Source organism: Lonchura striata, chromosome 3 (genome assembly GCF_050655825.1).
Source record: "Lonchura striata isolate lonStrDom1 chromosome 3, ASM5065582v1, whole genome shotgun sequence".
Taxonomy (NCBI): Eukaryota; Metazoa; Chordata; class Aves; order Passeriformes; family Estrildidae; genus Lonchura; species Lonchura striata.
Genome location: NC_140705.1, coordinates 66,292,610 through 66,318,613, shown reverse-complemented (window position 1 = coordinate 66,318,613; position 26,004 = coordinate 66,292,610). Strand labels below are relative to the sequence as shown.

Sequence of the window (26,004 nt, the reverse complement as noted above, 5' to 3'; positions counted from 1 at the left end):
CCTGATCATCACTGCTGCATGTGACACTGTCTGCCACTAAAGCAGCTCAATTTATTCATTTTTATTAGTTGGTGTTGGCCATTTTATCTGTGAAAAAAAGTAACAAACAAAAAATCAGCAATGCTGATACAGACTGTCTACCAAAAAAAGGCTTGTTTCAAGAAAAACAAGAACTTTACACATGAACTCTGCTAATGAAAAGCAGAAAACTGGAAATATTTCTTATGTTGATTCTAGGGACTAAAGGCAAGCTCCTTCCCAAGCAGAAGACCCAACAGACCTTTCTCTCCTCTCCTAAACCTGTCTCCCCACACCTCTCACATTGAGCAAGGACACAACAGAGCAGGGGCTGGCATCCAAGCAGGGCACAGGAGGTGCCTGCTGGCTGTGGCCTAGCAGAAGTCCACCAGCTCTCTTTTGCATGGCTTTCACTTCAGCAGATGTATCTGCAGTGTGGCTGTCTCAGAAGTCTAGTGACCTACTCCATGTGGTTTCAAAGTGGCCAACATGTTCAGAAATTATTTAGCAATTCAGGAGAGAGAGGATAGAAGGAGAGGCAGAACACCTGAAACTGCTGCATGGCTCTCATTTCTTTAGAAACTCATGCCAAAAGTGAAGTATTGTCCCCTCCCTCAAGCAATGCACATATGTTAAATACACACTTAAGATATTAAAAACTGCAGCTGAAAGGAATAAGGGGGCACCAACCTGACAGCACAGAAAGGATGGCTCCTGACACAGCAGTGCTGGGTGATAATTCATCCTGACTAAACAAGTAAGATATACTGAACTGAATTATAAGGGCTAATTAAGTTGTAAAATTAAGTAGAATTAGTGCTTTATCTCTGCATCTTCTTAGCACATTATAGGAAATTTTAAAGGAATTAATTCCTCAGTGGCCTATAGCTACTGCAGAAAGTAAAGAATTCTCTGCTCCAGTGAGATGTAAAAAAGCGTGTTTCACTTTCTAGGTGGTTGTATTAATGCTTCACCCTTCTCTGACTTAACCCTGCCCTGATCAGCTAGTCTTCAAACAGGCAAAACTCACCAGTCACTGAGAGAGGCATGTCATTAGATTTTTACAGTGACCTGCACCACTCACCCCAAGACAGGAAGCTCCCTGCTCTGCCCGAACTGGGGTATGTAAGTGCATGCCTGGAAGATAACAGTTTGATGTTGGAGAGAGACATGCTTCTTTTCCTGTGGCCAAAACAGATATTGTGCAATTCTCCACATCTCTGACTCACCCTTACCCAAAACCATGGCCTTGCCACTCGCCTCTGCATTCCTGCAAACGTTCTTCCCACTTCTCTGAAATCTGTGACACTTGGAGCACTCACCCAAGTGTCTTGATTCACTGCCCAGTGACTGTTACAGTTAATTCGGCAGATTACTGAGAAATCAAGGGGGGCTTTTCCACAAATTTGAAGCTTCTTCCTGATTAATTTTTTCTTGGACTAAGTAGATGACAGCAGGCACTTATGGTAATGCACAGTGAACAAATTGCAGCTATTCTGAAATAGCTTTTTATCTCTCTTCAGGTTATTCTGCTTCTTCAAAGCTTCTGCACTCCAACACCGGACTGCCTGATCTACCAGCAATGCCTGGAATCTCAGCAAATACATCAACATATAAATCTTTACCTGCTTAGAGACATTATTGAATATTTGCTTCTGATTAACACTTCAGATGTTTTTCCCAGAAACATTAGTATATAAACTTCAAATTAGAAAAAGAGAATGAAAATCCAAAAAAAAAAAAAAAAAAAAAAAAGCCAGCACAAACTAGCACTTTCTACAACAGAAATAGTCTTGAAATGGACTGGAAGGAATAGCCACCCTCCAGAAGCATGGGGTTATCTCCTAAAGCTAACCATCACTGCATTGGATAGACTGGGAACAGAAGCTGCAAAACACTTTGAATAAAAGCTTTCTCTGTGACAAGGGCTATGTAGAAATTCACTAACATGAAAGAAGAACAAGACAGTTCAACAATTTTTTATCTTCTGTTTGAAGCTGGAACTACGTAGAGTTATGTCTGCAAAAATTCACATAAGATTTGCTTTCATGTCTCCTTTTAATATCTATCTTTCTGTCTGCCTTCTTTGTACTACTTTGGATTGAGAAAAGATAGTACTAAATCAAAAGATGAAGGTGCAGTAAAGGGGGATTAATTTACTAGGCTGAACCTACAGGCGCTCTTAAAAAACTGTTCAAGAATGAGGGGGAAATGGCCTTGGCAAGCATTCAGGCCAGGATGAGATTTTCAAGGTTTTAGAACTTTGTTCAGCAAAACTAATGGTGCTTCAGAAACATGCATGTACTCAAACTCACCACTGAAGGCTTAGCTCACTTCCACTGGAGATTTATTCTGGAAAGAAGATATAGCCTTTTTTTTGTTTTCACTTGGAAACAATCATAAGTAAATACTTTTCTGAATAATCAGAGAGCTTTAAGTGCTGACAGGTTTATAAGCAGGTACAGGGCACAAAGGCAGAAAATACGACTGATTTGTCACTGCTGTTATTCACATCAGCAATGTTAAAAAAACCCAACAAGTTTATTGTTTTGTACTACTGTTTGGGAAACTGAGAAGCTCCAAAAAGGATGAGGAAAAGGCTAAGGTGTTTAATGCCTTCTTTGCCTCAGGCTTTAATAAAAGATTAGTTGTTTTTGGGGTACCCTGCCCCAAGTTGGAAGACAGAGACAGGGAGCAGAAAGAAGTCCCCTTAATTCAAGAGGAAATGGTCAGTGAGCAGCTACACCAGTTAGCTACACACAGGTCTATTGGGCCAGAGGGGTTCCACCCATGGGTACAGAAGGAGATGGCAGAAATGCTCAGGGAGCCTCCTTCCATCACTTACCAACTGTAAGTACTGGCTAAGGGGGAGGTCCCTGTTATTGGAAGTTAGCAAACGTGAGGCCCGCCTACAAGAAGGGCTGGAAGGAGACTCCAGGGAAGCACAGGCCTGTCAGCCGGCTTGACACTGGGGCCAGGGAAGGCTGTAGAACACATGACCCCGTGTGCCATCACAGGGCACACACACAACAACCAGGGCACCAGCCCCAGCCACCTTGGGTTTGTGAAAGGCAGGTCCCACTCAGCCAACTCAACCTACTCCTTCGACAAGATGAGCTGCTCAGTGGATGAGGGCAAGGCTGTGGATGTTGTCTAAAGCCTGTGACAGTTTCCTCCAGCATTCTCCCAGACAAACTGGCTGCTCATGGCTTGGATGGGTGCAGAGTTTGATACCCAGGGCTCAGTATGGGGCCAGTTCTGTTTAACAGCTTTAATAATGATCTGGATGAGGGGATCAAGTGCACCCTCAGACAACACCAAGTTAGCAGGAGAGTTGATCTGCGGAAAGGTAGGAAGGCTCTGCAGAGGGCTCTGGGCAGGCTGGATTAATGGGCAAATGTATAAGGTTCAGCAAAGCCTGTTGCTGGGTCCTGCACTTGTGCCAGAACACCCCCAAGCAGCACTACAGGCTGGGGGCAGAGTGGCTGGAAAGCTGCTTGGTAGAAAAGGACCTGGGGCTGCTCGTCAACAGCTGCCAAACATGAGCCAGTGTGTGCCCAGGTGGCCAAGGCCAGTAACATCCTGGCCTGTATCAGCAATAGTGTGGCCAGCTAGACAGGCACTGTGACCCTCCTCTCTATTCGGCACAGGTGAGGCCACACCTCAGTTCAGTTTTGGGTCCCTCACTACAAGAAGGACACCGAGGTGCTGGAGTGCGTCCAGTGAAGGACAACAGAGCTGGTGAAGGGTCTAGGCAATAAGCCATGTGGCTGAGAGAGCTGGGGTTCTTTAGCCTGGAGAAAAGGAGGTTCATGGAAAATCTTACTGCTCTCTACAACCATCTGAAAGGAGGTTTGTAGCCAGGTGGGGGTTGGTTACTACTGCCAAGTAACAAATGACCAGGCAGAGGGAAACAGCCTCAAGTTGCACCAGGGAGGTTTAGATTGCATGTTCAGAAATTTTTTTTTTCATGGAAAAGGTTGTCAGGTATTGGAACAGGCTGTCTAGGAGAGTGATTGTGTCCACATCCCCAGAGGTGTTTAAAAGACGTGTAGCTGTGGCACTCAGGGACATGGTTTAGTGGCAGATGTGGCAGTGCTGTGTTAACAGCTGGACTTGATGATCTTAAGGATCTTTTCCACCCCAAATGACTTTACATCTCTATTTTAAGCCAAAGCAAATCAGATTCACATTTTTCATGGCTCTGCTTACATTTTCTCTCCTCCTCTGGTACCTTGGTGATATGCTCTAAATGGCTTAATGCAAACGCTACACATCTTGAAAACACTAAAGCACAGGCAATCTGTGTCCAGTCAACCACTGCAGATAAGAAGGTAAAAATAAATTGCTTAAAGAAATCAAGCAAAACTAGAACACTTTCATAATATTATAATGTTTATAATGTGTATTTTAATCACATCCTGAAATTTCTGTAAATGCAATATTTGACAATTTCCTAATGGAAATCCCAGAATTAAATTTAAAAAACCCTAGAATTAAATAATCAAGAAAATATAAAACATGCTACTTCACTGTTAAGTATAACACTGCTAATAAATTTTGAAACAAAAAATGTTTAATTTATCAAAAAGCACAAAGAAATGCTGAACACTACGATGCAATGTTGCTGCAATTCAATGCTGTCTGATCTAGAAGATTCATCAGCCTTTTCACTATTTGACACCTACTAGTTAAGCCAAGGATACTCTCACTAAAACAAAAGGTATGTTTTCAGGTTTGCAACGAAGAGCCAAAAGAGAAGACACAAATAATTCTATACCTCTTATGTAACTGTTCTGTATTTTCACAGATTTGTACAGTAAGGTAACTACATTGTATATACATAATGTATACACTACAGAAGAAACATGATACCTTAGTGGAAAGGATGTACCATAGGTACAGAAAATGGAATCCACAGGGAGGAGCAAGAGGTCAAGACTGTTGATCTTTTTCTCTCATACCTAATGTTGAGTGCCATCTCTGTAAAATCAGTTTAATTAGGAAACATCCCTTTGACCCTCACATGAGGCTACTCTTCTGATTTACCAGTTTGGAAGACAAAAAAAGATAATTTACCAAAAATGTTAAAGTCATAATGATTTTTATTTTTTAATGCTAATACAAATGGAACTCTCAAGGAATCAGAAGAGAGAACACAGAAGATCAAAATTTTAACTCCTCTTGTTTCCATATAAAAAATCATGGCCATAGTTAAGTTCTATATCAAGTGAATTTCCAATTGCTCAAAATATTTTCTTCTCCAAGAAAAAGAAATAAACACACCCTGCCCCCGTTTTATAATTTCTTACTACATTGTCTACAGAAGCCTGAAACCATGCACTCACATTACCATGCAAACAAAATGTACCATGCTGTGTATTTAGGCAAGTTTTGGCAAAGATCTGCAGCACGATCATAATTTTACAGAATTTTTTAAAATCTAAATGCAAAGAATCCAATCTGGTGGCACAGATAACATGATTCTTGAATATAATTTCCAGATTAAATTTACAGCCTGGGCAATAACCATTTGCAGTCAGCTTTAACCTCTGCATCCTGGCTAAATGCTAACTGGCATTACTCATTCAAGTCCTTCCAAAAATTCTTTAGAAGTTTCATCCAAATTCAATTTTCTTCACATTCTGTGCTATAAAAGTCCCTAGAGTCTTGCTGCATACTTTTAAAATATCTGCCAGAAAAAACAGCACTCCCATGATACAGAATGTAATCTGTTTGCATGGTTTAAAAATACTTCCATAGCCTGTGGAATGGGGACTATTTTGTCAGAACAAAATTAAATTGGTTATATTGGTGAAGAGTCATTCCAGGCACAAAATTAATGAACTCAGTGCAGTCTTGAATCTCCTTTTAGTGTCTGCCTATACACAGATGAAATGCTAACAGAAGTGTTCTGTCACTTTTAAAACACAAGTCCTCATTTTAAAGACCTACCATATCTTGCATGTTGACTGGAAACACTGTAAATCACAATCATTTCAAGAGGTAAAAGCATATAATAGTATCCTGGCTTTTCACAAACATGTGCATAATTATTCTACAGAAAAGTGAGTGTGGGGGGGAAAAAACCAACAACTTTGGAATGCGAATTCTAGTGCCAGAAGGAAGGGAAAAAAAGGGCATTGTATTGTTTATGAGTAAAAGAGAAAAAGTTTTATGTATTACAATAAATAGAAATAAATTCAAAATATTTTTGACCAAAAAAATGCCTTACCTTGAAAAGTTGAGGAAATGAACATGTCTAGTGAATAAATAGGGCTGCTCAGCAGTGCTTATGTTTTTAATCAATTCCATCTAAAAAGAATTAACAAATCAAATTTTCCACATTACACCAATGCACAATTTGAGACAAATATAAAACTTTAAATTGCAGATGATGATATAATTTTCAAGCCTGGAATTACTCAGGACCTCCTTCCCCACTATCCCTCCGAAACACTGTCATCAAGATAGCATGATGAATATTTTATGTCTAACCAAGAATGGTGTCTGCAGTTCAACCTTTTTGCTACCATGGAGCTTATGTACTTCCAAAATGCTTTCAGAAGTGGGTTTAAAGAAAGACATAAACTAAAGGAAAAATCTAAACTCTTTCTAAATCTGCAAGAGCCTTCCAAATGGCAGGTACCTTCTGAAGATACTAGATCTTTTCACCCCACTGCCAAAAATGCATAATGTCTAAAACTGTAACAGAAAGCGGGAGCTGAACCAATGGTCATTTTTGTGTAACAATAAACACTGTCAACACAGTCAAGACACCAACTGATTTGCTTGCTTAAATCTAGAAATCAGAACTTGCAATTCCTTTTCCTATTACCATAAATGAGGAGTATAAACTAAATGGGCACTTTTAGAAAGATGATGCTAAATTCTAGTTCAGGGCCATTCACATAATGTTAATTTTTTAAAAAAATAACTAAATAGTTTGAGTTTTCATACCATTAAGATAGAAAAATGTAAACAGCACAATAGATATGACCATATATTTTATGTAAGCTGAGCTCTAGCTATGATTTACAGGAAACTGGAAGTGTCTAATGAAGTATCATGCTAGAAATTCAATGTTTCAGTTAATTTTACTTCCTTTTTAATAATTTCCTAAGATTTATTTTCCAATTTTCTGTTCTATGCTCAAATGCAGGCTATGCTATGGAACCGAACACAAATACACTTGAAATGACAGGTTTCTTGATTTTACAAACTGGGTAGTAGAAAGCAATTCATACACTGGAAAAAAAAAAAAAGGTAAGTCTATGAACTACATGTTCTGATTTAAATCATATTAATCGATGTGACGACACAGTAATCAAATAAAATGTAATAAAAATGTATTTCCTAAAACTTGAATGCTATAGTTGACATAGATAAAATAAGCAAAACCTGTAGTCCAGCCTGTTTTGTGGTCAAAATAAAGTAACTGGCATGTGTGGAGTTACTAGCAACAAAAAGAGCATGGTAAAAAATTCTGCCCATACCATAGCAAATACCAAACCACATTTAAGAGACAGCGGTTGCCACATTTTTTCCCCTTCTAATGCCCAGTTTCAATAGACTGATATTTAGCCATGATTTTTATAATTTGTGTCACATCTTACTGCTTCTTATCCATCTTGCATCCTCCACTTTTTCCCAGTACACATACCCTGACTTCTTCCTTCAGCCAACATAAACTACAGCCAGAAAGTGCACACACTTACCAATTTTCTCTTCTTTCCCTCTGTCTTCAACAATTCTAGACACATACATGTATGATGGCTACTGAAGCAAACAGTTCAGCTTGTCCATCTGCTCAGGATGGACTTTTTTCTGTCTAACTAGTTTGAGTACACCAAGGTATATTAGGTACAGACCTTATACATAACAACATATTAGATTTGAGAAAGTATAGCAAGGTATTTTACATCTAAAAAAGGCTGAAAACCCAAAGAAATGGAATGTAAAACAAGATCACCAAAAGAAAGACAATATAAAGGGAAAAGGGAAACAAGAAAATATGGAGAGAACGTGTGCAATAAAAAAAAATAACACAAGGAATTTAAAGAAATAGTCAGGAAGGGAATAGCATCCCTTCCTTAGCTATTCATATATGGAGTCTGGACTGCTTGATTCAAGCATAAGCTGGACTTTGCACAGCTTCTTCAGTACATTATAAATGCATTGGGTAAGAAATTCATAAACCTGAAAAGCAAAGCTTGTCCGGATCAGAATTAGAAAGCCTAGGAAGCTTTGCAATATTTAGCACAAATGAACTGAGTATTGTTGCTTCGTGCTCTGAAGGCATTTCAGCCTCAGGAGCAAAGGGAAGCTGGAAAGATGCTCACAGTGCGGGACAGCGTCTGGCTCCTGGGGTTTTTTTTATGTCTTGCTACCAAATTCAGTCTCTTGAGCTACGACAACAGCTTGCTCCAAAGCAGAAACAGAATTTTGTTTTGACTTAGAGTACCTTCATATTTAGACACTTAATGATCAACTGGACTTGTAAGCAGATGTGGATGAAGCTACAATGTGCATAAGAACAAACAAGCAAAATCCATTCTTCTAAAAACCCTGCCAAAAGGGTAAGTAAGGCTTAACTGAAACAACACACAGATGTCAGGAGGGAAAAATAAGTAACTGTAATGGCTCATGGCCACATGGAAATTGTGGCCGTCTTTCCCATGGGCCTCTCCCTCTCTCATCATGCTGTCCTGAACTGTTTTCAGGCTAACAACTCAAATGTATTGCTCAGAAAAACATATTGATCTTGCCCATCTTCTAAGACTATGCTAATAAAAGAAAAAAAAAAAAACAACCAAAAAAAACCCCAAACAAACAAACAAAAAAACCAACAACAAAAAGAAAAATCTCCAGTGTCTCTCAGTAGAATAAGTTTGGTTGGTTGTTTCTAGTTGTTAGATTTTTTTTTTGTTTGTATGTTTGTTTATGTAAGATAAAACAAGAAAGAAAGAAAATAAGATGTAGTGGACCCACAGAGAGCTACAGTGAGAAGAGAATGAGGGCTGAAGAAAACAAGTGCTTTTGGATGAAATCAGTGATGAAGGAGAATGACACACAAGTACAGATGGTCATATCACCCTAAATTCGAAAAGAAATAAAAAGATACAAGCAGCAGAAGATAAGCAGCCCTGGCAAACCTGTTAGGGAAGAGGTAAGTCAGAACACATCTATGGTTGGAGGGAGACTCTGTAGAAATATTTGGAGAAATACAAAAGGCACATGTACCTCCTAGGATTACGGCCCATAAGGAACTATTCTCTCACTGCTGCCCAGAGCTCTCCTGAAGGAATTAGGCAGCTTCAGTGAAACATTACTGAAAAATATACTAATTTGAAATGTTTAAAAATAATAATTAAAAAAAATACTAATAAAAACTTAACTAATTTTAAAAACCCCAAATTTGCAAGTTAATTTCAATTAACTTGCAAAGTGCTGCTGCATTGCAAATGCTCCAGCAGATGGCACCGTGGAGTGACTCCAGGAGGGCTGGAGATGGATGGGGATGGATTTTCCCTAGCCACAGCCTTGTTCCTGCACAAAAACTCAACTCTGGCCTTTGAGACAGGACACCTTTCTCTCTGCTGGAGATGGCTAGTCCAGTCCCTGTGCTAACCACTCAGAGAATCCCCACTTTGAGGTTTGCACTAAGTAAATTCTACTGGGAACAAAAGGAAATAATCAGATAACAATCCCACAAAAACAACAGCCAAAATGTTACTATTTTCTTTTTTTAATGCTGTATTTCAGTGTGAGAATTTGGGATTTTCTAATGTGGTCTTCTGTATTACACTACAGTCTCCGCTAATATTGACAAAAAATGGACAAAAAATTATATCTTCCCTGTGAGCTCTTTATGTTCTTTCACTGCTTTCACTCTCTACTAAAGGCATGTAGGGCTCAGGAGGTACAAGTACCTACAAGAATTTTGGTATATCACTTTCATCTCAGTACTCATTTCCATAAACAACTCACAACACCCAGGAATGAGACTAGATCTTCATTTTCAGCTCTCAAAAGCTTGGAATGGTTTCAAGAATTTCTTTACCTCCCCAAGCTGGTATGACCAATTTTCTGTCTTTAAAAGCATTTAAGAAAAATTAGTGATGGAGTTTTAGTGCATTGAACTGGAGTTGCATATAAAGTTGGCTGCACAGCCATAATGAGTGGTAGAAGGAAACAATTTGAGGATAAACTACCAACTACTCTTTTATGTGACTGACATTTCTATACCTATAAGGATACTCATTCTTACTTCCCTGAATGCAATAAAATGGAAGTAAAGGACAAAGGGCAGGGGAAGACTTCATTTTGCAACAGTTTGAGTGACATAAAGCCACATCAATTATATTAATATTATGTGTTATTTCCTGGATTTAATTCACTTGAAAATATTATAGTAAATGGCAAGCCATATATTAATACATCTGTTTCCAGAACTCACTCCCTTATGCCCACAGATGTTCAAAGGCTGCACTTCTAATTGCTGGCAGACACACATAATTTGGGAAAATTTCTTAGTAGGAAGCAGACTGGAAAAGGCAATGAGAATATGGATTCCAATTATGTGCAATCCCCACAGTCATTAAAAACACCTACATGCTTAACTTTATTTAACAACAGCAGACTGCAGAAGCTAAATATTTACAGAAAAGTCTTGGCTGGATCAGGGCTTTAACCAAACACAGGACAGAGAACTGACAGAAGGAAGAGAGACATATCATCTCAAGTGAGAAGCCCATACTCATACTGGAAGCCTACAGCCCAGCCCAGCTCTCTTTTTTCTTGTTCCAATGCCTGGAGCCTGAGATCATTCACTGCCTTAACTTCCTCCTGTTACACCACATTAAAGGTGGAAAACATAATTTATTTTTTCATAATCTGCTCTTAAAAAATGAGAAGACAACTAAAAATGCCCTGAACAACAGAATAGTTACTGTCTCCAAGCATGTTCTCTGGTGATCAAAGGCACTTTTCAGGAAAAGTACTCATGAAATTATGAGCCTATTGTAACTATGGAAATAAACCATAAATAAAAATAAAGAGATTCAAATTATGGCAGGGCAATCTATAGAGTAAATAATCAGCTCTTTAGCAATACTTTGAGCACATTTGCTGTTTAGTAACTTAACCACTTAGAGAGTGCAAAAGGTAATGCAAAGACAATTTTCTGTCAGTGTATTGCATCAAAAGTAAGTCTTGGCCTCTCTGGAGCCTCCACATACTGGACTAAAGCACCAAAAAGTTTGAAGAAGTAATCTTGTATCATGTTTTAACAAAGGAAAATCCACATACCAGAGAAGGACAGAACAGAACTGAAAGGAAGAAGCTGATCATGATGAAAGCTGATGATTACTAGCACCTGAAAAATTTTGGGGATTTATGGTACGTCCCCCAATCAGCAATGAAAACTGATGAAAGATAGAAACGAAACCCAAACTGCCCAAAACACAAAAGCATTTCTACCCACAGAAATCCCATATCCCAGCAAAAAAACTGAGCAGACAGGCTCTGTAGCACGGGATAGTTTGACTCCTTTCTGATGGGACCATAGTGCAACCTTCGCAGGCTGCGCGGTGCTGCCGGTAGGAAACACACGAGGATGCTGCAGCAGATGCAGAGCAGGCGTTTCCTGTGCCACAAGCAGGGGCAGTGAGGGGACTCTGCCCCCCTCCGCAGCCTGTCACTGGTGTGCCACACCCAACCATGCATAGCAGCCACATTTGGGCTGGCATGGCAGCCCTGCCCAGCTGGAGCCCACCTCTGGCTGAACTTGAGTTATGGAGTGTTAGGTCAGCCAGCTGCGGTGGGATCCCAATGGACACCCTGAAGGGGAGGAAGGTGGGAACTGCAGGAGCAATATCTGCTCCTAAATTTCCATTTTGAATGAACTGCTGCATCTAAAATAACAAACCTGTGCTCATGAACAGGCTGCAAGTAAATGATCCCCAATCACATCACAATGTCACTGGCAGGCCCACATCTGTATCTTGATCACTGCACACATCCTTTTGTGCTTTGCAGGCTGCAGATTCTAGAAGTGACACGGGCAGCAATTGCAGCCTTTACCTGACCAGCAGCTCAAAACAGCAGCAGTGGGCACCGTGTGCAGCATCCGACCACAGACGTGGGCTTTGAGTCTGAGGTTTTCCTGCACTGCTTGTATCAATCTGCTAACAGAGGAGATACTTACAGTGGGTACATACGTACCCATAAAGAGAATAATATTGAAATAACTGGATCTGTCATAGAAACAAAGCTGCAAAAGTAGTCCTTCTACAACTCTAAGGGAATGTGCAAAAGAGTGTCTGCGTAAAGAGGTTTCATGTATTTCCACTTCCCTCAGTGAGGATTGTGCAATAAACATGAAAAAGATAGATAAGCAAGAAACTGAGATAGGATCAAGGACATGTCATAGTATAGAAACATGGGTTAACATGACCCTGGGAAACAACTTTTTGAAGCAACTGATTACTAGAAGTGAATTAAGAAAGTTATCAGAAAGGACCTTTTTGGCAATTACTTACTCCCACTCTGTTTAAGACCCAAGCTAGGTCTGAATAAGGTTATAGGATAAATGGCTGCAGATACATTAATACATGTCCCAGATCTGTTAGCACTTCACTGTACTATCCTTTCTTGCCTCACTGGTAGTCTAACTGCTATGCTGACTAAATTCAAGAGCTGTCTCACTGGAAGTTAGTTTTTCTGGTTAGCTGCCACATCATGTTGTTCTTGGCTCTGCCACCCATTTCTCTTATTAAATGAAGTCACTTAGAGAATGATGAATTCCGTATGATTGCTCAGGACAAAGTAGCAATACATCTTTTCAATAGGATCGTCTGCTAGTATATGCCTTTGTTTCTCAGTTTCATACATGTAATAATTAAACAGGACCTAAGACAAACAGGACTAACTTACCTGCTCATTTTTGGTCAGTCTTGTTTTGTTATGAATGTCAGATGTAACCAGGTTGAATCCATGTTTCTCTGATAAAATTCTTAAAAGCAAAACCACAGTTCGACTTCCACACTTTCCAACTCTGTTGTAGACCACTTGACTGGGGAAAGGAAGTACCTAATGAAAGATTGAAAAAAATTGGAGTCAGTACATTGATATTTTGTTTCTGTGTACCTCTCAATCACATGTTTTTATCTGAAGCCAACAGACACATAGAAGAGAATTTCTAGGTCCCAGGTCAGAAGCATTCACTTCCTCTAGCAAGGTAGAAGCTCTTCAGAAGAGAAACAGCAAGGCTCAGGGAGGTGGCAAGGTAAGATTTCCCCCTTGAGATGCAGTTATATGTAACAGATTGGCAACTACTCCAGAAACACTATGTTGGTAATTATTGTTACGTTGGTAATGATCTTGATCTTACTGATTGTAATCTCAATGCAAATACTCATCTTTATTGACTATCTCCCATAAAAAGAATTTAAAAGAGTGAATTTGCACTACAGTTTGGCAACTTGAAGTCAAGCTGACATAATGCAGGAGGAATGAATGCTTGGATTGCAAAACTTCAGCTTGAAAAGAAACAAAAGAAACCAAATAACAACCAGTTGCACAGATCTAAAATTAATCAACCCTTTTAATTTCAAATATAAACATGAATCTTTCAAATAGACTCAGAGAACAAATCATGCCACTAATCAAGAATCTATGTGCAGAATAATCAACATAGGGCCACAGGGGGCCTGAAGCCAACTGGCACAGTCTGATCACCTCTGTACAGGTAATGTTCATTAAATCTCAAAATAGATCAGCAACATCCAACCTGGCCACTGAGAATGGTGTCCCACCTACACTAACTCTTTCACCCTGCTCTCCTCCCCAGGAAACCAGAACAAGTAAAAAGTAACTCAGTGTCTCACAGTATGTCAGATGCAGCCTTATTTTCTTCCTGGATCACATCTATGGGCTATTGTTTCAGTAAAAGGCATTCTGGAGTCACACTATTGCACTACACAAATATTTGCTGCATAGCATATATATATATATATAATTTGCTGCTATAGCATATAGCAGCATGTGATAACATAGGCCCAGAGGAAACTGTTTCCAAGCCTTTAAGTTGGCTAACAGTTAGGAGCTCACAGTTTCACCCACAGTGTTGTATACACAGCACTCAAGGAAAGATGATTTTTCTATTACGACAATGGCACAAAACATTTCTTAACATAGAATCTGCACCTGTGTTCCAGGCAACCTGTGTTCAGCACAAGAAAAGGCAAAAGTGATGGTGTGTCTCAATGTATAGTTACTCCTGCTCTTTATGCAATCATGTTTTTCTAGCAGAAGGAATTCTAACATAAAAGCAGTCAGATGAGGCATATGGCAGTTTTCAGTGCAGAGTACTTCTTCACTGCATTTGAACTGCTAATACATCTTCATCAGGGAAGCAAAAAGATTTGTCAGGCAACTGTTCAGACTACTTTCAAAGAGAACTGCCAAATAGAAAGTAAAAAAAAGGAAAAAAATCTGTATTCCTTTATATTTAATGGGAACCTACTGGCACTTTGTACTCAGTGTTGTATTTCATGACCAAATGAACATTACTGCTGTTACTGGTTGCAATGTTTAGGATATCCTGCACTGCAACATAAATGCGGAGGCCATTACCCTGGGAAGGAGTAAGTATTGGGTGATCATGGCCTCGGTTAAACTTTCCAAGTTGCAGGACATCGCATCTGCTGATTCAGCAAGCAAAGGGGCTCTCAAGGCCTGTACAATCCACACACAATGCACTAAGTCTTACTATTTTGTAACATTTTTCTGGGAGAAACAGAGTCCCCATATTTCTTTATCATTCTTTCCTTCAGAAGTCTTGCTTCCTATGAAATGCAAAACCTCAGCCTCAATTATTAGAGAACTCCAGAGGTGATGAATTTAACATCTCTGAGCTAACCTTTCCCAAAACTACTGTTAATGGTGTCTGAAAGGTTAACATTGGAACACATTTTATTATGCTGATTATCACACCATAATGAAAGATAACATGAGCCCTATTCTGGATTGTCCCCTTTCTGGTTCACTTTTTGCATAACAAACACTAGCATCACTACTTGTCACAGTCCTGCAGCACCATCCGCACATCACTGCAACTTGTGGATTGGGAATTGCTCCTCTTCTTAGACATATGCTTTTGGAATACTCTGCCTGTGTAAGTAAGTGAAACCCTTCAAGAGAGATGATAAGTAGATGCTGACAAGTGTCAGTGAAGGAGCAAAAGTACATACACTATATGTTTGCCTAGCATCCCAGAAATTAGATGAATTAACAGAAATATTTTTAAATGCTTCCTAATTATTAACTGCTTTGATTTTCCTAGCAGTTTGGACTAGGCACAACAGTGAGCAATTTTTTTCTTTACTGGTGCTTCAGTCAAGTACAATTTTACTGCATACAATTATACTCAAGTTATTATTAAATCCTTGACAGGATTATCCAGTAACTTTGGGTGAATCTTATAAAAGTAATTCTTTAAAAACTAGATAAAATTAAAGGAGGCCTTTGTAAATTCTCTATTCTAAGTGCAAACTATTTTTTCAGCTTGGAAAAATGACATTGGTTACCAAATTTGGCCAATTATAACATTTGTTTCTCAAAGTCACCTTCCTAGGTAGCACAATTCTGTTCTGCACACAAGCAATAACCATGGTAACCCCCCAAAAGACACCACAGCAAATACTCACTGCAGATAAAGGAACCTGAAATAAAGGGCTATTATTTTCAGACACTTGTTTAGCTTAAAGGAGACCAATTTTGGTATTTTGGTATGACAATGCCTCGTTTCAGTACACAGTGAATGCACCTAGGTCTAACTGGACAAGATTCAAGATAAGTGCTGCAGCTCAAAGCTCACTTCCAAAGAACAATCACGAGTGGTAATCAAAACTTCCCTTGTAGCACTGCTGAGTGTGGTTGGCTTTTGGGATGTGCTCCTGAGACTCTGCTCATGTTTCATCCATTTACGTCACCATTGCACTCATCACACCCTAATGTCCCAAAGGTGTGTCCAGTGCTCAAAGCCATGCAGTACACAGGCTTTTGGTGTACAAGCAAGTATTTGTTTAACATGACCAGTTCCCTCAGGATGCTGCAAATCTGCTTTCTGTATTTATGTTGAAATGTTGAAGTTATTCCTGAGGAGCAAAAATACCACTTCCAAAGCCATGAGTTTGTATCAGGCAAAACTAAAAATGCAATAAATTGAAAACTTCTCCAGAGAGGAATTTTCTTTTCCCCCTCATGATACTCACAAGACACTCAGACAATATAGGAGATGGTGGCAGAGAAGGCATTTGGAAAGAAGACTCATAGTGTATTAGTAGAAACAAGGTGAAAAACAGCAGTTGGACATTTACAAAATGCTAATGGAATTACATTTTATTATTACTTACTACCTAAGAGTAGGTATCATGTAGACTGACTAACTGCTGAGATGATGCTCTGGCAACTTGATATTCATGTAACAATATAGACAAGTGCAAAATAATTGCAGAGTGACTCTACTGAGCACTGCAAGAAAGCCCAGAGGTAATATAAACAATTCAAACATATAATTCACTTTGGAGTTACACAAATTAGCACTTACAGCCATAAAAAAGTAAAACCCACAGTATAATTACAACAGCTCTCTCCAAAGGTTTGTAAAGTCATATGACAATTTACATGTCAGTTCAAACGTTTTTTTTTTCTTTTGTTTCATAGTTAAAGAAGATGCAAAGAACCGTTGTGAGATGAAATCAAGAAGAAAAAACAAGTTTAGTCCCAAACAAACTTGCACTGCAGAAAATGACTGTCAAGTACCTCTGCAGAGAAGTCTGCCAGTCTCAGAAAGGGAGCCATTCAACAGATAACCTGATAAAAGCCCAGCCTTTCACCTTCAGTGGGGGCCTTGTCTACAGATAAATCTTTGCACCATTAAAAAAAAAAAAATTAGGCTGAAAAATTACTTGTAGTGTCAATGATGTAGAGATTCATTCGTAGGCCTAAATCTCCACTTTTACTGAGAAAAATCCAGTACAATTTTGCCCATTTGCCAAAAATCTGCCAATCCAGGTACAAGCTGCACAGGCATCAGTGTCTGACTCACTTCAAGAAGCAGTGTAGTGGATGCTATATTCACACCTTCTGGAAGTAAGTGACCTGTGTCCTTCCACACAAATGGGGCCAGAAACGGATGCCAGAACTGACTTCTCCTTTCTGAGCTGACACTACCCTGTGGTCAGGCAGTGCTCCATGTTTATCAGGTGAATAAGGCCAACCAACGCCAGAAGTACTGATAAGATTGTGGAAACAAACATTTGCTGGCATATCTTTATACAGCATTACACCTTCCCAGTCCAGCCTCTTCATTTACTTTTCCTGTCTAACTAAAACAGAACTATAAAAATTTTAAAAGTGGCTTAATTGGTCAAAGGAATGACACTTTTGACTCATGAGAGGAGGTAACTACAATTACATAAGGTAACTACAAACCTGAGAGCAGTCAGCAGTCCGTTTCTCTCCAGTGCCTCTCTTTCTCCACTGTCCCCAAAAATTACATATGGCATTAGAAGGCACATCCTTCCATGCTGCCTGAAAAATTTCTCACACAACTTGTTCCAGAATTTTGTTACCCACCATGCATTAAATTTTTAGTTAATCTTCTATGATTTTCATAAATATCTGTTTTCACATTGTGGATTTCATGAAGACAGATCAGATAATTCAGTCATCAGCTTTAAGATCTTCTTAGATACACTGGATATTCTCTTTAACTGAAGATTTTCACAAGTCTGCCATGGTCTTTAAAGACAAACTCAAAGGCCACTAAGAGGCAGCCTTCCAAAATTAAGTTCAGGAATTGCTGCTCAGAAATCTCATTTCAAACAAGTATCAACTTGTTCACTTTTAAAGCACTCACAGTGAAAAGTTGCTAACACAAAGTTATGTCAGCAGAAAACATGACTGAAGAATGAACAAGGGAGTAAACAAAATATATTACTAGCTAGAATCTAGAATCCTGCATCCCTATCTAAACCACACAGTTCCAGTTACATAAGCATTCACCTGTGGAGTGTAGGAAAGCTAGACAGAGACAAGCTTTTTGAATTAATCAACTCTAAAGCAGACCAGACAGCATCGTCATCTTTATGGGTCACTGAAAATACACCAGAAACCACAAGAAAAGGCAAAAATTAAATTTGTTTGTTTTCAAAGTTTAAATGCCGTATAGCTGCAGCGGAGCATTGAAAATAAGGCAGAAGAAGAAACAGAATATTCATCTGTTGAATTCTCATTAAGAAACTAATTTAATTGAAAAAGGGTGACTTCCTCCCCCACCACCACAAACAATGCATTTCATCTGTTAGACAGATGACATATTTGGAAGACTAAGTTAAAATGTGTTCTCTAATGGCTCAACATCCCTAAGTACCAAGCTAAATTGAAAACATAAGCACGGAGCACCAGCAGCAAAAGGAAACTTGGTTGTAGACAGTCCTCAAATTTATTAAGACTAAAGAAAAGCATTACTATGAAGTGTCTGCCAAAGCCTATGGTCCCTGATGTGTCCCACAAGAGAGATTCCTGTAGCCAAGATCAAAACTTGCAGTAATTTTCCTGTGAAGAAGCACTGCACACTTACAAATCTAAAAAGACCCGAGTTCAAGGCATAGTAAAGTATCCCCATTAAGTCTCCAATCAGGTCCTATTACAAGATCCTGTGGCTACAGAAACAATAATAATATTAATAACAACCTGAGAAAGTTAAAAAAAAAGGTCAAAGATCCTGTTTCTAATGTTCAAAGTTTTGGATTCATCTTGTCACCACATTTGGCTTTTGCTCATCTTATACCTTACACCTGATTCAATTTGTCTACAACAACAGGTTTCAGAAGAGCAAAACCCCTGCACCTCCAATCTGCTGCACAAGACTCCCCACACCACAGGAGTGCAGAACCAGGTTCATTTCAGGCATGTGAAGCTACAGCAACATAGCAACATTCAAACCCGGCGCATGTGTATGAAGTCAAACAGGCTGGTAGAGAGCCCACGCTCTGGTCACTCAGCACTTGTAGGTACTCACTGATATTCGTCAGCCTCTGGAGGTGCGAGTGGCACTCCTGGCTTTCATCACTCAGCAGCACTCACTTAAGTGATAGCAGCTCAGTTCCAGCTCCTTTTAGGGATGAAGCAGGTGACAGGGACTCACCCTATGAAATGGATAATTGCTTTGGGATAGGGTACAACCATCACCTCTAGATTAATAAGAACTTTTCCTTTTGGTCCTTCTTAACATAGCATACCTTTCAACCTCCTTCTTTCCTCTGCAGTTTGCAACTTTTTGGGGCCAAAATCAGATACAGTGCTATATCTTGTCTCCCTGGGGCCAAGGAGAACTAAACAGTTTTTGTTCATGTCTTGGAGACATCTCTTTTTAATACATCTCAGGATAGAATTTAGAAGAATCAAAGAATATGGCATTGTCACTATTATAGATGCAGAGGGATGCAGAACAAAGCTATTGCTCTTTTTCTTTACCCTACATGAGTGAATGCAGATTACAAAAGAAGAACTGGAAGACCTTCATTAGCTTTCTTATGAAAAGTGGTATATTTATCTCTTTTTTAAGTTAATCACATTGTGGAAGTTATCTAATTTTAAGTTAATCACATTGTGGAAGTTATCTTTCTGGTAGGCACCTCCTCATAAAAAGATAAAGGAGACAAATTAGCTAAGAATATGATACTGGTATTTGTTGAGAGAACTAGCATGAGTTCAAGTAGGTTAAGAATTTTGGTGTCACTTTAATTACCCCATTTTCCACTGGAAGGTTTAACACATAAAAAATCCCTTAAGCTGCAAAATTTGTGCAAGACTGATTTTAACTTCAGAGCAGCATCACATATGTATCTTGGAATTGTAAAGCTTAAAACTGCTTTTTTTTCCCTCAGAGCCAAGGGTTTTGTACATTCTGTGATGTGCTCAGAACACACTAGCACAGTTACTCTCTGTTTAAGAAGTAAATCCTATCATATCCAACACACATGTTTATACTGGATATTTGCAAAATGAGAGATATTAAGTAACTAAACCTGGTTTTAAAACTTTTTGTAACACTTCACAGCATTGGGGCATTCCTTTAAGTAACCTCACTACCTTATGCTTGTTTCTATCCTTCCAATGCAATATTCATAAATTCACCCTGGGAGCCAATAATACTGGATTTGAATGTGGCAACTGGTAGATTGAATAATTTATTCCTCTGTATGCACTTGTCTTTCTTCACATTAAGGTTTAACTCTTTGGTACCTATTATGGTTGACTATTGATTGGGCTGCAGCTAGTGCAGCAACTCAGCTTCACCATTACAAGGATGTATCATGCTGCGTTTCAGTTTGCCCTTTACTTTAGGCTCCCTTTCAGTAACTCCACACTCAGTTTTATAGTCTCTAGCATGCTTGTCTTTTCCACTGTACTTTGCACAGATATTTCATCAACCAATCACAGTATGAAAGAAAGGCCGTTTATAGCCATAATTGGATTTTAATTTTGTAAAACAGGTCAGTTCTGCTGGACTGTAACCCACACGCTCATTACCAGTGAGCTGTCTCTGAGGTGCTCTTGCTCTGCATGCTTGCAGGAACTCAAGGAGAGTTCCTTCACAGCTCGTGCAGGTAACAGATTCAAATCTAGTTCATGGCATGATCTCTTTACCTGGAAGTAACACCAAGAAGCACCTACAGGAAGGACAACATGCTGCTAGCCAACTCTTCCAGCAGAAAACACTAAAATTACTCAAATGCCCAAATTACTTTCCCTTACAGACCACAAGCCATATCCTGCATCACAAATGGATCTTGTGGTGCTGAAAATGGAACAACAGAATCAGGACTAGAGGAGGCCCAGCATCCAGTGCTCCCATTTCACTTTTCTGCACTTTGAAATTATTAATCTGACTTGATCAGAGGAAAACCAAACCTCATTCCTGCTGACCTTTACATTTTAACAGATGGAGGCTGGCTCTCCTTGCAGATACTGAAAATCCCCAGTAGGGCCAGCCACAAAGGCCTTCACACTCCCCCAGGACATCAGGATGCTGTAGGTGCTGTCCTGAGAACTACCTGGCCCAAACTATTCCTTCACCTTTATCACCCTGATACTGCCACTCTCACAGTGACTTCTTCAGCCCACTCATGAAGCCCTGTCTTCTTTGCCTGATGTTTTGACTCTGCTTTTGACCACGTGTAGGCATGTTCACAATCTCATATCTGATTAAAGCTCATGGCCCTTATCAGAATGCTTCACTGCTATTCGCAGTTTCCTGAACTAAACTTTATCTTTTCTTAAAGCCTGAGTAGAAGACTCACAGGACCTACCAGCTCATCTTCAAAATCAAAAGGCTTTCAAAATTATACTAGAATTCTTAGTTGGTGGTTGTTTTTTCAGTTTTGTAAGACTCTCCAGTATCCCAAGTTTCAGAGTATTTTTTCCTTCAAACATCAGAGCTAGGAAAATAATTTTAGTTCAGGATTTAAGAATACCATTAACAAATATAAGACTGGTGGTAGAAACCTGAGTGATACTTAATGGAGTCTCAAGGCTCAGCAAGATTAACCAAATTAATTTGTCACTCAGAAGATCAAACTGTCACTGAAAAGATGCAGCATGGCAGATTTTTGTTTTTCCACTGAAGGTTTAGGTCATCCAAACCCAGCTGCAATTGGACTTTGGTATTATAATCCAGCACTTCGTAATAAAAAAGATAATGAATGTGGTTATGATTGAGTTGCCATGACCTTCTCATATGTTATGCTACTTTATGAATACCTTCCTATCATGGAAAGAAGGAAAAGAAGAGAGGAATGTACTAGACAGATGGAAATCTAAAACTGTAATCTCAGAGATATTCATGTGCTGTGTAACAATCTGCAGGTGAACAAAGATGATTTCAGAATGGATTATGTTCTAAATTTCAGTGAAAGCACAGAACTTTACTAGCTTCAGAAATGGTAATTATGCCTTGTGTACTTTTTTAGGTACAGTGTGTGACAAAGAACAAAACCTATAGGTTGCAAATTTGGTGATATTAGAATTTTTCTATTTTGGGTAACACTGGGTAGGCTGCTGCGTTAATACCAGAGATAAGCAAGATTCACCTTTAAACATACACACAGCATGACAATTAAAGTACCAACCAAAATGCAAACTATTTTCCAAGCATCTTTGAAATTAGATGAAAACTACAGACTACTGCAGTAGTCACAAAACCGACATACCTGCTGTCTAAGCCTTTCAAAATTTAAAGGCTGCAAATGTCAGGTTTAGTAAAAACCCAGATCACTACTGTTTAAATTTTTGCAGGACATCAGCATGCACAGTAACCCTCACAGATTTATCTTCTTGTGACAGGCAATCTGGTTTTAATTTCCCAAGTCTCTCTGTACTTCCATTTATGATCAGACAGCCTCCCCATATCAACAACTTTCTGATATGCTATAAACTGAAGATGTATTAGAAAGTAAGTAATCATCTCTATTTTGATAAATCATGTCATCAAGTAATTGTTTTATCCTTAAGATTCTTGAGCAATAAATTAAATTGAACAAAACAAACAAATTAGTGCTCCAGTATAATTCATGTATTTTTACGATCTAATTCATGCTTAATAGTAGAGATTCAATTCCAGCTTTTGAATATATCTCCATACTATTATAGTACTATATCATTCACCACCTGCTTCAGCAGGACTGCTGAAGAATTATGAATAATAGACAATGGGAAAAATACCAGATTTTTCTTCCCTTGAGATACTGTCATTTAGAAGGAATGAAAACAGTTTAAAAATAACATAAACCAATTATTCAACAAATATTTTATACTGTGTGCTAGTTTTAGCTAGGGTAGAGTTAATTTTCTTTACAGTGGCTATTTTTGGATTTGTGCTGAATACAGAACAAATATAGAGGTATTCTAATATAGAGACTTTTTGTTATTGCTGACCAGGCCTCACACAGAGCCAAGGTCTTTTGTGCTTTTCTTTGGGCAAGTATATTGGGGGTGCCTGGGAATTGGAAGGAGATACAGCTGGATAGCTGAGCCAAACTGGGATATCCAAAGGGATGTTCCAGACCATGTGACATCATGTTCAATATATAAAGTGGGGAAAAGAAGGAGGAAGAGGGTGAAGGGAAGAAGGTGTTTGGAGTGACAGGATTTGGCTTCCTAAGTTGCTGTTACATGTGATGGGGCCCCGCTCTCCTGTAGGTGGCTGAACACCTGCCTGCCCGTGGGAAGAAGTGAATTAATCCCTTGCTTTCCTTTGCTTGTGTGTGTGGCTTTTGATTTCCCTATTAAACTGTTTTTATCTCAGCTCATGAATTTTCTACCTTTTATCCTTCCCATTTTCTCCCCAGTCCCACTGGTGGGAGAGTGAGTGGCTGTGTTGGGCTTGGTTGCTGGCTGGGTTAAACCACAACACACTGCTTCTAGTAAACTGAGGGAAGTGGAGAAATGCTTTATGGGTTTTTAAAATCACAGTATTTTATTGACTGTACTAGGCTCAAAAGCTCAGTTTTACTGTAAAACTGCTTCAAACTATAAAGGGGATCTTTGTGGTTAAGGCACTTAGTGAATTCTCTCTTCGTATTTTATCAGCCAGGTACTAAGTCTGGTAACCACAGGAAATTACTTACTCTATTTTAGTGTTGCTAAGTTCTGATGATTTTTGCTAGCTGAAAATTTGTACATTGCACAATAATATCAACTCTTTATTTATAAGCAGGGTAGAATATTTTTTATCTAAAATCTTTCCCAACCTGCCCTGGAAGGATTACTTTAAATATTATCCATGCATTTTTCAATTCAAGCTAAACACAACAGTTTCAACTCTATCAGAAACAATACACTACTATTCAGGCTCTTAAAATCTCTAGTAAGCATATACATAAAAGAAAACAAATCTTGCTTGCTTCTAAGTGTTGTGGAGTTTGTTGTTTTATTGCTGGCTTTTTTTTTTTAATTATTGATTCTTTGTTTCTTTGGTTTGCTTTAAATCAAGCACTTTATCCCTAACAAATCAATCACTTAAGACTGTAGAGGGCTGAAGCGTTAAAGCCATGTTCTCATAAGGGATGGCTAGAACTAAAACACTAGTTCAAATAAAACACGAAGTATCCACTAAAAATACATAATCAAAACAAAACAAAAAAAATACACAGCTCTTGGCCATTATCTTAATGCTGCTATAAAAATACTAGGAAAAAAATAAAACTGGCATAAACCTGATGAACACTAAATTCAGTGTAAAGCAGCCAATGCTGAAATAATCTTTTGGTAAGATTTAAAGTCAAAAAAGAATAAATAATCTAGTTGACAATGGAGAGTAACTAGGACTGGGTATAGTATGACACACCAAAGACCAGGCACGGATTCTGCTACCTTTTCCCATAGTGGTGAACATGGTGTTGGCTAAGTTAACAATTGGACTTGAAGATCTTAAAGGCCTTTTCCAAATGATTCTATTATGCTATGGTATATGGTTTATTCTATCATGCTCTGATAGCCTTGCTACATAAGAAAAACAAGAACAATTAGCACATAATTACTAGCTAAGAACTGAAAGAATGGTGAAAAGAGTACTTATCCACTTTCCACCTTTAAACCAATAAAATCAGATACAATTTATTTTGAGTATGCCTCTTAGATTCATTTTGACCTGATCCTGATCCCCCATCCATTTTTGTATTCATTTAAAGCTTTGAAGCACTGTCACACATGCTAAGCATAGTGTCTTGCTGACATCTAAACAGATGCCAAAAGATACACTGGGTCTACGACAGGCATCCCAAGGGAAAACCATCAAGAAAAGGAGAATAGACTACTTCAGTTTATTTATCTGTAAGCTATGTGCACAGCTCCCCCACAAATATATGTCATCTCTACTGAAAGATGGACATATCTTGATGCTCTTGCCAAGTTCTCAGGGAAAAGTTTTCAATCAAGAACAACTGTAGGTTCGATAAAGTTCGTATCATTTGTCCTCCAAGGCAAGTTTCACCATCTTGGATGGAACAAAAAAAATCTTGAGAGGATTTGATAAGGAAATAGCTGGTCTAAATACGGGAAAAAAATACACCCACTTTACATGCAGAAATGCTCAGACATGAAATATATCCAGTGAACACCATCAGCCATTAATGAACATCTATGTTAAAAAAGCTAGCATCATCTTAAAGGCATCAATTAAACACCAATCTACAGAAAAAGGATAAACAAATTATCTCTTTGCAAACCTTTTAAAATTTACATTTTTCAGGCACTTACCTAAAAAAAAAAGCCAGGAGGAAGTGATATAGAGATTTGAAATAGGAAAGAGACAACTTTCACTGGCAATGTAGGACCACCAGCAGTGACTGTTTTGCTCAACTGCATTTCTTTTTTATCTGTCACATACTTACACCAGAAACACCAGAGGTGTGTTAGGGCTACTGGAGGTTGCATCTACCTGCAGAGAAGCACACATAAATCTGTCTCAGAACTCTTGAAAAGTCTAGGATTAGTCAATCTTCTGAAGTCTTTGGTGGCTAAGGACCAAAGAAGAGCAGCCTATGTTTGTGTACTAGGTGTACAACGCAAAGTTCTGCTACTGCTAAGGGGACTACGGGGATGGCTTCTGTGAGAAGCTGCCAGACATTTCCCCCATGTCCAATGAATCCAACACCAGCTGACTCCTAGACAGGCCCACTGCTGGCCAAGGCCAAGCCAACCAGGAATGGTAGTACTGTCTCTGATATAACATATTTTTAAGAAGGAAAAAATGTTATTGCACAGAAATAATTTGTGGCCAGAGAAAAGAGGCATGAGAATGTGTGAGAGGAACAGCCCTGCAGTCACCAAAGTGTGTGAAGAAAGAGGGGGAGGCAGTTCTCCAGGTGCCCAAGATGAGATTCCCCTGCAGCCCATTGTGAAGACCATGGTGAA

General features: G+C 38.9%; 1 protein-coding gene across 2 annotated transcripts in view; it reads right to left on the bottom strand.

Annotated features, from left to right (window-relative positions):
* UST (uronyl 2-sulfotransferase) overlaps positions 1-26,004 on the bottom strand; it is a 149,272-nt gene that overhangs the window by 64,447 nt on the left and 58,821 nt on the right. For both annotated transcript variants that reach the window (XM_021527031.4, XM_021527033.4), the window contains exons 3-4: positions 12,955-13,110; positions 6,254-6,333 (exon numbers count right to left, since the gene is read on the bottom strand). In XM_021527031.4, the coding sequence (XP_021382706.1) occupies positions 6,254-6,333; positions 12,955-13,110 (236 nt within the window). The remainder of the gene's footprint in view (positions 1-6,253; positions 6,334-12,954; positions 13,111-26,004) is intronic.